General features: G+C 42.6%; 1 protein-coding gene across 1 annotated transcript in view; it reads left to right on the top strand.

Moving 5' to 3' along the window:
* Positions 1 to 2,203: 2,203 nt before the first annotated feature.
* TNFAIP6 (TNF alpha induced protein 6) overlaps positions 2,204 to 13,328 on the top strand; it is a 40,482-nt gene continuing 29,357 nt past the window's right edge. Inside the window, exons 1-2 of the mRNA XM_044303852.1 lie at positions 2,204 to 2,363; positions 11,314 to 11,451. Of these exons, the coding sequence (XP_044159787.1) occupies positions 2,264 to 2,363; positions 11,314 to 11,451 (238 nt within the window). The 5' untranslated portion in view covers positions 2,204 to 2,263. The remainder of the gene's footprint in view (positions 2,364 to 11,313; positions 11,452 to 13,328) is intronic.

Genomic DNA, 13,328 nt, shown 5'->3' with positions numbered 1-13,328 from the left:
CACTGATTGGATAATGTCAGACTGTGCAGGGACACCCCCTCCAACTGGTAACTCCCAGCTGGACCTTTACTGTAAACCACTAGTAATTTATAACTTCTAGAAGGAATAATAAAGGAAGGGCACAACATACAATTATAAGAATAGATTCTTCTGTTACTACATGGGGAAGGCAAGTAGTTACTAAAACAGACAGGCCCTCTTTAATCACTGTATAAAGAGCTACTTTTAAATTCTCTGCATTTTCAAGATCTCTGCCTTCTTTCAGGGAATGGAAAGCTAACATTCTATCTGAATCATATTTAACTCTCCTTACCAGCTCAGCGTCAGCTTCAGGTGGGGATATCTGGTGCTGGACCTCATGGGCTGGACCATGTTACAGAAGAAGAACCAGGGACGGCTCCAGATCTGTAGATTCCTTCAGTCAAAATCAATGACATGACGGTGTGTTTTTTTATTTCTCAATCACACTGCTTGAATTATAACTGCCTAAATAAAACACAGCATGCATGCACATCATTGCTTAAAGCCCCAAATTTGCCGGGTCATTCCCACAAACTGGCCTGCAAAAGGGTGGGCCTGTCCCAAAGTGGGTGTTTTATGGGCGTTCCAGTTATTTTGTGGCATTCCTGGGTAGTCTGAGGGGGCAGGGCTTAAAGGCTATGTACTGTAAAACTTTGGAGGTAATTTTTTTATTATTCCATTGTACTCATTTTGAGCTAAAAATATTTTTTTTTTATTGGTCTTTATTAACAATATGGAATCCTTTTCCTCTGTACAGAGCTGCGATGCACCCTGTGGATTTTTTCTCTTTTCCGTCAGTTGGGGAGCTGAGGGGCTCCTTATCTCTACTCTCTGACATTATAAACACTCATTATGGCTCACTTCATATCCTACTGATGAGAATGCGGCTTAAATATGAGTTTATGACCTCTTAGTAGTTTAGAGATAAGGATTATTAGATGATCGGACAAAGTGAAAGTATCAGTCATACAGCTAGAGAAAAAAGTTTACCTTTTGTGACAGAATGGCTCAATATTTTTAATAAAGGCCAATTGAAATATTATTTTTAGCCAAAAATGAGTAACATGCAATCATTAAAAAAACAAATTGCCTCCGAAGGTGTACATAGCCTTTAAATGTCCCAAATTTTACTCTTCTCATGTTGCGGAGCATGGACACAATATCCATACTTAATGAAGTTCTAGACAGTACACATATAACAGTACTAGACAAGCATGGGCGGACTGGGAAAAAAAAACTAAAAGTGGCCCCATGTTTTAGGTGGGTTCAAACTGACAAAAAATGGGCCGAAACAAGTAGGCGGGGAAGACCGAAGTAGGCGGGGCCTGTAATACTCTAGTGCGGCACAGAATACCGCCTCAGGAGAACCAAATATCACAGGGAAGCATAAAATACTGTCGTCCTCACCACAGTATTCAACTATATCACCATCATGAGGACGGTAATACAGTTGAGTTCAGGGGGGCACCTGCGGCCGTTGCGCATCAGATCATTTTGTACCTGGCCTGCGGCCATAAAGAGGCCTTGAGTGGCCCCCTGGGCATCGGCCCACCGGGAAGTTTCCCTGTAGGCTCTATGGCCAATCCGCCCCTGTAGACAAGGACCACTTTGAAGCTGTAAGAGGACCATTAGGGTGGATGAAATGGAGGTCCCCGATGTTGCAGGCCCTGTGGGTGTTGCGCTTTTAGCCCATGCTATTATGCTGCCCTGCTCAGGACCCATTCATTATCAGATGCCAGGACCCACTTCTTGTCATGCCCGATGGTAGGTAGACCTGCCAAAACTGCGTCCAGGTGGTCCTCCAGACACCTGGATAGCAAAAAACAAAAAAAAATAAAAAATTCCATGTTACGTACTCTATCCTGCCTGTAATGTCTTCAGCCTCTATGCGTCATACCCAATATACATCATATATGTTACCTAAGATTGCAAGGTTAATTGCCGCTGAAGTAGATGACTCCCGCCGCAGACAGAGCAGCTCATAACTGCATGGTGGGTCATCCCCGTAGGTGCAGTATCACCCTCATCCTCCACTCCTTCCTCCTCTGGTCTGACATCATTCTAATTGTGAAATACTACAGCTGCTTTTTTAATTGGACCAAGCTCGCTAAACTCACAGCAGGCAGAAAAAAAAGAAAAAAAATCCCACTTTAAAAGATCTGGTGAGCAGATGTTTCAGAAGGGGCTCTGTCCGATGCGGGAGCAGTTTCCTTGGAAGAAATCCCTCTTAAGTTGCTGAAACATGAAAAAAACCATTTTCCTCCTTCTCCTTGCCTTGCACTTGGATGAAGCTTTTGGGTGGGGATTCAAGAACGGGATCCTGCACAACTCCATCTGGCTAGGTAAGCGATCCATCCGAGGTCAACTCGAAACAGTGGCCGCAGGCAAGCAGAGGTTCTCTGGGTGCTGGGGGGACTACAAGTCTCAGGATGAGCAGGTCAATAGATCAGTACATGTGACAGGCAACTTCTCGAGCACCAGAAGAAGTGCAAGTCCTGGAAGGAGGTAAGCATCTAATAGGGGATTCGCCATGTGGATCTCCTACCATACTGCTGGGTTTCCAGTCAAGGTCATGCTGGGACTACTAGTTCTACGATTCAACATCTGCATGTTACCTAAAGCCTGATAAAGGGAAAAAGAAAACATTTGCCCCTCCGTCCGTAGCTCAGATCTTTCCTAGGAGAAGTGCAGGACTCCATGTCTGCATCTCACAGAAACCCACATGTATTTCGCTTTGATGTGAATTACTACTTAGCACATCCCGGGACTAAATATATATTTCAGGAAGCAGCGCAATTTTCTTGTCTGCCTTTGTCTTTTTATTCTGGAACATTACCGCATCTCGTTATAGGACGTTTCCTGTATTTAACATTCTTTTATTTTTTTATTTTTTTAAATTGTCACCTCAAATATTTAAAGAAATTTTTCTGAGCTGAACAGTCCTCAGCGCTGCGTGCCATCTGTATGGAGTGCAAGTGTTTCGCTAGAAGGGCTCATGCACACAAACGTATTTTATTTTCGTGTCCGTCTTTCCGTCCGTTGTGGAAACATTCATTTCAATGGTTCCGCAAAAACTTACTTTGTGTGCATTCCGTATGTCCGCATTTGCGTTCCGCAAAATAATAGAACAAGTTCTATTATTGTCCATATAACAAGTATAGGACTGTTCTATAAGGAGCTGTCTGTTCCGTTTCCGCAAAATACGGAATGCACACGGACGTCATCCGTATTTTTGGTGGATCTGTGTTTTGCAGATCGCAAAATACCTATGGTCGTGCGCATGAGCCCTAAATCTGTCCCCCTATTCAATTCTGCAGAAGGGTCGATGCTTCAGAGAGTTAGGGCTCATGTATACAAACGTATTTTTTGTTTGTGTCTTTTTTGCGGCCCAAATGCGGAACCATTCATACTCCGTGTGCATTCGTTATCCGTATGTCCTCAAAAAAAATAAAAAAGAAATAGAACATGGCATTGTTTCAATGGATCCGCAAAAAAAATAAAAATGGATGTCACATGGATGTCATCCATTTTTTTGTGGATCTGTGTTTTGCGGTCGTGTGCATGAGCCCTTATTCTGATTGTCGGACTGCAGTCGGGAAGGACATTGTTTCCCCCTAAGACCCCATGCACACGAACGTATCTGCTTTGCAGACAAATACAAATATTGTCCATGTTGCATCTGCATTTTTTGCGGACCCGTTTACTTCTTTGGATCAGCGGTCTGCATTTTGCATTCCACTATGGAACGCGTGCTAGCTTTCTGCATCTGCATGTTCGTTCCGCAAAAAAGAATATGGACCATGGACCCATTGAAGTCAATGAAACTGCAAAAAAAAAATGCGGGCGGCACTTGGACCGCATGCCCCATTTCCAGATCGCAAGATGGATACGGTCGTCTGCATGAGAAAATTGGCTTCTAACTCATAGGGTTTTTTTTTTTGCCTTCCTGTGGATCAGCTTTGCAGGATGAATGGATGTCTTTTTTTCAGCTTTCCAAGCTGTTACTTTGTCTTGTTGCTTATAGAAAAGTACAGACTTTACATATATTATCCATCATATATTGCTTATCATATCATGCAGGAATATCATACTGGAAAGCAATACAACACAAGTGCCAGCTTCACGTGAAAATGGATCCTCTCGGTGCGTGAAAGTCCTGGAGCCAAATTCCAATGTGAATAAGGTCCAGCACGTCAAGATGGATCCAATTAAAATATCAGTCTTTATTGCTCAAAGTTAAAAACTCCAGCACAGTACAGTCTTAACAGCTGTTACATAGTAGCTCACGGTTTGTCATACACCCCCAACTCAAATAGGTTAACGTACCCCCAAGCCTGGGATCAGATACCATGTTGCTTACTAAAAGTGCAGCATGAGCACAGAGTGAGAGCCCCAAGAGGCCTGCAGGTCCCCCCGCTATACAGGTTCTGATACTGGATCTGTGTCTGATGGAGGACATAAGACCCCCCAAAGTCTCTGGCTGCACCACATTTCATATACTCTGCAGCTGCCTCAAGCACATTTCCGTGTCCGTTTTCCATAGGAGTTTCATCCATAAAGATGTCCAAGAAGAATCTGTGTTTGGTCCGTGTGTCCGTTTTTTTTTTTTTGCCCTCTGTGTATCATACATTGCTAGGTTGAAAATTAACCTACCGATGTTCCGTAAGACAGTGACAGAACATGGATGCCATCAGTGGTTTTTCATGGGCGTGCCTGGTCCACATCACGGACCAAATGAGTGCGCGTCTCCGTGACTTATCCACAGTGGAAAACCAAACGCATTACAATCAATGCTGTCCATGGAAAATGTGGATTGCACGCGTCCGTAAAAAACAGAATGTGAACAAGGCCTCATTTGGTGTTCATATTAGGTACGATGCGCTTACAATACAAGTCGGAATCATTCTGGGTGTTCTTTAATTCTTGACTACTTTGTCCATTAAAAAAAACCTGTAACCTCGTGCTGTTATATGAACCCATTAACCATTCAAATTCTAGAGAGCGAGAGATTCGAGTAATCCTAGTAAATGCATCCAGAAATCACTGCAGGTAGTTCAGCCTTCAGCACCGTCGGTGGTCCGGGTCCATTCTTAAACCATTAGTAAAAAGGAATTAAATGAACTCCTTTTAAGAAGGTCATAAGATGCAAAATGATTATATTATTTTTGCATGAGGAAAAGTTACACAATTTCCCTTTACACGGTATATATAAATTATTTGTAGTATTCAAGATCTCTACTTGCTGTCATTAAATAGGAACTTTCTGTCCTGGTCATGTGATGGATATAGCGTTTGATAAAACGAAGAGGACAGATTTCTATCCACTTGATGTCAACAATGTCGTTTTGTGGCAAGTGACAGCAAGCAGGGATCTTTAAAACCACAAGGAATTGATACAGAAAGTATATTGGAAAATTTTTGAATTTTCTATTATGCAAGGAACAACCTTTGTTTGCTGATACCATAATATCTCATTAAATGTATACCCCTAAATACAGCTGTGTTTAAAATAATAGCAGTGTGTTTAAAAAAGTGAATAAAGCTCAAAATCCTTCTAATAGCTTCTATTTCCATAACACAAATGCCTTGGGAACACGACACCTTCTATTCCAAATCAAAACATGAAGAAAAATATATCAAATTTGTCTTGTTCCTCGGAAAAAAAAAATGAAGAAAAGTGAATATTAGACTGTTCAAAAAAATAGCAGTGTTTGTCTTCTTCTTTACAAGCTCAAACATTCACTATATAAACTGAAAAATGTTTGAAGATTTTGCTTTCCTTTGAATCCCGTCACTGATACTCAGTTGTATAACCGCTGTCTCTGAGACCTGCTGGACGTCTGTGCCGCTCGGAGTCACCACCTTCTGCCCCTGTGACCAGGTTCTCCAGCCCCGGAGGATCGGACCACATTCCACAGTTCTTCTCCATTTCTTGGTTTTTCCTCAGAAACTGCATGTTTGATGTCACCCACAAGTTTTCTATTGGATTAAGATCCGGGGATTGGGCCGGCCGCTCCACAGCGTCAGTCTTGTTGGTCTGGAGCCGAGATGCTGCCCGTTTACTGGTGTGTTTGGGGTCGTTGTCTTGTTGGAACACCCATTTCAAGGGCATTTCCTCTTCAGCATAAGGCGGCCGGACCTCTTCCAGTATTCTGATGGATTCACACTGATCCATGATTCCTGGTCTGCGATAAATAGGCCAACACCGTAGTCTGAGACACATCCCCATATCATGATGCTTGTCCACCATGCTTCACTGTCTTCACAGTGCACTGCGGCTGGATTCAGTGTTTGGGGGTCGTCTGACAAACTGTCTCCGGCCACTAGACCCAAAAAGAACCATCTTACTTTCATCAGTCCACAGAATGTCTCTTTGGCAAATTGTAACCTCTTCGGCAAATTGTAACCTCTTCGGCACATGTCTTTTTTTCAACAGTGGGACTTTGCGGGGGCTTCTTGCAGACAGATTGGCTTCACATAGGCGTCTTCTAATTGTAACAGGACTCACAGGCAACTTTAGACCTTCTTTGATCTTCCTGGAGCTGATTGTTGGCTGAGTCCTTGCCATTTTGGCTTATCTTCTATCCCGTCGAATGGTAGTTTTTCACTTTCTTCCACGTCTTTCAGGTTTTGGTTGCCATTTTAAAGCATGTGTGATCATTTTAGCTGAGCAGCCTATCATGTTCTGCACTTCTTTATATGTTTTCCCCTCTCCAATCAACTTTTTCATCAAGGTACGCTGTTCTTCTGAACAATGTCTGGAACCACCCATTTTACTCAGAATTTCAGAGAGAAATTATCATGACCGGCATGCCGATCACATACGTGACGCAAAGGGAGGGAAATGGGAAGGCCCTGTCCAAGGGTGAGGGAAAGGTGGTGACCCCTGACTCACCTTGAGGCTGGCACCTGACTGCCCTGACATCCCTAGACGGGTTCCTCACCCGTACGCCGATCACGTGCCTAAACCCTGGCTTTCCCTGAGATGAGCCCTACGTAGTGAATAGGGCGGTGGGAACAGTAGTCCGCACCACTGACACTAAAGGAAAACACCAAGGAGAGGACAGACAATACAGACAAACATATAATCCCAGGTGGGCGACAACAGCAGACCACAAAGGCCCAACAGGGATCCGGGGGGTAATGTTCTGGAACAACAACCAGGGAACACAGCTCCAGTGGGTCAGTATAGAAGTCCAGGCAGGAAGCTCTATATCTGGCAACTAGAGAAGTGTGAGAGGGGAATATAAGGAGGTTGGGATTGCTGGACAAGGAACAGCTGAGAAGGAGAAGCTACGGATCCCTGAGTGAGACAAAAAGGGTTACAAGGCAAACACAGAAAGCTACCATTAAGAAACAGCCCTATCTTTAGACATAGAGCGTGCAGCCACCCGCTGCGACTTCCTGACCCCGGGTATAACGGAGTCAGACGTAGCTCTTGACACCCTCATGACACAAATGCACTGTAACCAGCATGTACAACATTTGCTGCCTTCCTTCCTTAAATAAGGGCACTAATTGCCACTTGTTTTCCAAATAATGAATGACCTCACTTATTGAACTCCACACTGCTATTATTTTGAGCATGCCCCTTTCAATAAGAGATTGAATTACAGTGAAACAACAGCAGCATGTCATGACTGTTGGATTTATATTACTCTACTACACCTGCTAGTAAATTATTTGCCATGTAGAATTGATCAGGTTAGTGATGTCTGACTGCTATTATTTTGAACACAACTGTATCTCATAAAATTTATACCCTCTAACCCAAACTGAGCAGGGCAACAGTATTTAAGGGGTATTCCGGTAACCTAAAAGTTAACCCTATCCATTGGATATGTGATAACTAACTGATCAGTAAGGGGTCTGACCGCTAGGCCCCTAATGATCCTGAGAACAGGTGTCCTGTACCCACATCCTGGTGGTGCAGAAGGTCGAGCGTGTGCCCTACTGCTCCATTCATTCTCTACACTGGTGATAGCTGATTGCAGCGCTTGGCTAAAACAGATACACAAACAAAACTCTATCAATGTACATAATAATATTAGTAATATAAAAGCAAATTAGGAAATTAGGGCATGTCCACAGTAAATGGCGGTAAAGTCCGACACGTGGTTGTCCGGCTGTTTTGGGAACTCCCATTAAAATGAATGTAAAGAGCTACGCAGGTGCGGGCACCTGACAGAGGCTGCTTGATGGGTTCAGGGGATCCCCATTCTGGAGACTGGTGGGAGTCAGGAGGTGGTACCTGCATCTAACAGACGTTTATGGGAATTAAGCTTTAAGGCACCGGCACGTCGGCTTCCTAGCAAGTCAGGAATGTTTTGAAATGCATGAACTTTTTAAAATGAATTATGCAATATCCATGATTTTGCCTGAACTTTGTAAGCCAAGGTACAACATTTCCAAATCTCTCCCGCAAGCTGCTCTCCTCTGAATTAGGAAATGAATGTTGATCACCTAAATTAACTTTTAATGTGGAAAATATGGACTGCGTGGTCAAAGAAGGTAACGCTCACTTTACTTCATAATAATTGATCACATTCAGCCATAGGAAAACATGGCAATCCTCCTGGAGTTCTGACTGAGCAAGCAATTATCAGACCACAGAAAACTCGGGTTCTTGAATGTTCTGAATTATTATTAAACTTTTTCTAAGCATTTGGCAACTCAATGTTCATAATGTCCAAGACCATATGACCTGGTCCATCAAAAATGTAGCACTATGTCATGGAGGCAGATGAACCCCAAGAACGGAAGGAGCAGTACCCACGCTGCCAAGTTTGCCGCTACGTCTAATTTATTTTCTGCCGTTTTTAATGGAATCTGTAAGCGCTTATAGTTCCCAAGAGTTCCTATACTCTGCCATCTCCTAATGCTTCTAATCCCACACATGTTTAATATCACTTTCCGAGCTGGTGAGGTCTCCAATATTACACAACTATTGTCTCTTATCCATTCATATTTTTGGTGTTCCAGTATGATTTCCTCATTGGCTCCTAGCGTCACATGAAGGGGCACATTATAATAAAGCTGGTGTTGTGGAGCTATGTTCAATGGGTTGTCTTATGAAGGTGCTTTAGTATATATGCTTTATATGGGGTCTCCATCTATAGTTAGAACCACCCTAAAAGATGGGATCCTCAGGAGCAACCTGAATCTACCAATGACCTCTTCACTGACCGGCAGGGAAGGCGAAATAAATCCCCTTTTACTGCCCTAGATCCCCAGGAAATTTACAACTAACCCTTGACCCTTGGAACGCATCGGCATTCATAAATCGCTTATAATCATTAGGAAGCCCTTCCATATCACCAACCTTTTCCCTGCACTCCACCGTGGGGCACATAGGGGGAACCCCATATAGTATTCCCCCTGTGCTCCACGATGGAACGCATACCTCGCCTACTTCCGGTTCCTTGACTGCATTCATTTCTCACATGTATTCAAGGAAAGCAAAACATGAAAAGTTCAGAATAAAGCTTTATTCATTGTATTTAGAATACCTTTGACCTACACTAGTATTCAAGTGTTTTTTTATGAATACAGTAGTGTTCAGGGAGTGACCTCATTTGGGCCTTCACTCCCCTCCCCTATGTGTGAACCCTATACCATGTGTTCCTGTCTCCCTATATAAGTCTGTCCTACCTACATGCTCTTGAAAAAGGTATTAATCCCAAAACGCGTTGAGCTGAACTAATAAAGACTTCCACCTAATCCTGGAGCCCCGGTATCATCTGCTTGGGGACAAGGAAGCTTCTGGCATATCTTGTAAGGCGATCTCGGCGGGGGAGGCGGAGGTATAGGTGTCTTGAGATTTATCCTATACCCTCCTCCCCGGTGAAGTAAGTGTGACACTCTGTTATTACGTAACAGAGATATCATCCATTATCATTCACATATTGAATATTGGAGTCCATGTATTGGATGATTTATTCACTGAATATTGGAACCACATCAAATAATCAATACAGATACAGAGCTTTCCCTGTGGCGCCCCCTGGGTATTATCAGGAATCTGAGATACTTCGCCGATCTACTAACCTAGACCGGCGGATATCTCTGAATTGTTAAGTGCTGCAGAACATGGTGGCGCTATATATATATATTATTACTACTATTATTATTATATTGAAATTAAAAGAAAAACTGCAGTACTCTGCTTGTTGCCCAGGGCCTCATTTTCTATAAACGTGGAGACAGACAGATGGAAGGAAGAAGTAAATAGATGGAGTCTGGCAAACTCGGCAACAGTCCACGGCCTCAATTTCCTAGTGGGTGTCCACTGAAGATAGGAGCAAGTTTATAATTGACCCTCTCACAGACCAGCAGGGAATGTAAAATAGACTCCCGTTTATTTTCCTAGAACACCAGAGAATTTACAACTAACCCTTTCACTATCCAAGACCTCCAAGGATTTTGAAATTACACTATTTTTCTTGTTGTCCAGGGCCTCATTTCTTTTTATAAAACTAGATGCAGAGTTAGGGTAAAGCCTTTAGTTATGTCAGGTCTAAGCCATAATATAATGTTTCATGGTGAAATGTGGAACCGTCTGAGATGCTAAGAATTAATTTGTTGAAGGCAGAGATCTGGTTTAGATAAAATGCAGAGTTAGGGGTAAAGCCTTTAGTTATGTCAGGGGGTCAGTCCTATGGAGAGATTTCTCCTTAGTCGTGAGCTGCTCATGTTGTCCATTTCAGGAGCATCTCAGGTCACCAGAAATATGAAAAAGATCTTAAAAAGACACCCAAAAACTATTTATCTGTCTATTCATCTAATAAACAGATAAATAGTTTTTGTTTTGTTTTTTAAAGGTTTTTCATGATTCTGGTGACCTGAGATGCTCCTGAAATGGACAACATGAGCAGCTCACGACTAAGGAGAAATCTCTCCATAGGACTGACCCCCTGACATAACTAAAGGCTTTACCCCAACTCTGCATTTTATCTAAACCAGATCTCTGCCTTCAACAAATGAATTCTTAGCATCTCAGACGGTTCCACGTTTCACCATGAAACATTATATTATGGCTTAGACTCCACTGGAACGAACAAACAACCGTGTTTGCTCTAAAACAACAATGCTGGAGGTAATACATGGAGTGAAATCTGGAACACATGCAACAAAATAGGATTTTATTTCTAAAAAAGTTTGGTTTTCTGCCCAGGCCGCTGTCCATGAAGTTAAAGCTTTGTCTGTATCTGGCAATAACGTACCGTACTATACAATGCTGGAGGTGGAGGAATAACTTGGAAGAGACATTCCTAATAGTGATTTGTTTTACAGAACAAGCAGCTGGAGTCTATCACCGAGAATCGAGGAGCGGAAAATACCAACTCACCTACAGAGAAGCGAGAGCCGTGTGTCAGTATGAGGGGGGTCAACTTGCTACATATGAGCAGCTGGAGGAAGCAAGGAAGATAGGTAAGTGCCCGGGAACAGTATTATAAACCCAAATGTCAATATATTATAACACAACTGATCTTAAATTATGCAAAATTATCTTAAATTATGTCACAAATTGTGCCAAATAATTGTGGAATTTATGACATGCCCCAAATTTATTATGTGTTTTAGACAACTTTGCCCTCACATATAATGGCTGTAGGTTAGCAAGAAGAGTGGGCAGATAGAAAAGAGTAACATATGACTGCCAGCTCAGACTACACACTGGGTTTTGTTTGTAGTCTGTAACCATGGAGACATATCCAGTAAGTCTTTATAGGAACTGTATAGACAACTGAAGAGTATGTTCTGAGTTCCAGTTATGGACATAATGTGTTATCCATAACGATATACAATATATGGCTATATTCTAAGGCAGGGTTCCTCAACTCCAGTCCTCAGGGCCCACCTGCCGGGCAGGGTTTCAGGATTTCCTTAGTATTGAGCAGGTGATATAATTAGTGTCCATGCATCAGTGCTTACCACAGGTATTCATTCTGTGTGATATTCTCAAATCATGACCAGTAGGTGGGTCCTGAGGACTGGAATTGAGGAACACTGTTCTAAGGAACTCGTGTCTATTTTGGGTGGACCCACCGTCACAAACTGTTCCCTGGAAGGTAGGGGGTACTCTCTACAGCTAACTTCCACCAATTCATGGCATACATCATGCAATGTGAATTTTGCCAGAGGGCTATATGGATTGCGCTATACACAAACAACCATGGCTTCCATTGCTGGTGACTTGTTCTCTCCAGCATGACAAGGAGACATCAGCACCATGATTAGTAGGAACTGCTGGCTCCTCTCCATCATTTTCAACTGCTTGTCAGAGCTGTCAAGTGTGCCTCAGTTCACTGTAGGGGATTAATAACGTAGGTGCTGCAAACTTTCCTACTAATTACACAGTTGATTACTGTTTGTTCCTTCTTTCTTGACTTAAAGCCTGATTCCATCCCAAAAAAAAAAAAACACCCTTTCCAAGCTAAAAAGAATCCCGAGCTCTATGTATATTACATTTTTTCTACCTATCCAAATTTCTTCCTTTAGTTCAATCAAATATCTTCACAACTAAGTGCAGGACTAGAAGACTGTTGTAGGCTTCATGAGTGGAGCCTCCTAACCCTGTTCTTTTCATGGATGAAAGCTCACTGTCCTGTTAAGTTTATGGGTGGAGCCTCCCTTTCCCATTTTTCTTACTGGTGGAGCCTCCCTTTCCCATTTTCCTTACTGGTGGAGCCTCCCTTTTCTGTTCTATTCATGGGTGGAGCCTTTCTTTCCTCTCTTTATGGGTGGCCTCCTTGGCCCGTTCTCTTCATTGGTGGAACTTCCTGCTATGTTCTCTTGATTTGTGATATCTCCTTGTCATTTTCTCTTCATGGGTGAAAAACTTGGTAAGATTTTCATTTATTTCTTTACAGGTTTACTGACCTAAACTCGCGGCATCATAGAGATGTATGCTGCTGTGAGTTTGGGACACTGAACCAAGGTCAGGTCGGGAAATGCATCTGGAATCCAGCCACAGGAAAGGAGGTTCTCTTTAAGCGTTTTAAAGGCTATGTACACCTTTGGGGGAATTTAAATTTTTGTACTATTGCATTGTACTCATTTAGAGCTAAAATCATATTTCCAAATGGTCTTTATTATAAATATGGAGCCATTTTCTCTGCACAGCCTTGAGATTCTCTAGCAGCCTGCTGTCTGTTTTCACTCTGTTCCGTCAGGCAGCTCATCTGATGGGCTCCTTATCTCTGATCCCATAAACACTCATTATAGCTCAATTCTTATCTTACTGATAGGAATGTGGCTTAAATAAGTGTTTGTCATTTTAGAAATTTAGAGATAAGGTTTATTAG

The sequence above is a fragment of the Bufo gargarizans genome, chromosome 8, assembly GCF_014858855.1.
Source record: "Bufo gargarizans isolate SCDJY-AF-19 chromosome 8, ASM1485885v1, whole genome shotgun sequence".
Classification (NCBI taxonomy): Eukaryota; Metazoa; Chordata; class Amphibia; order Anura; family Bufonidae; genus Bufo; species Bufo gargarizans.
This window is presented reverse-complemented; position numbering and strand designations above follow the sequence as displayed.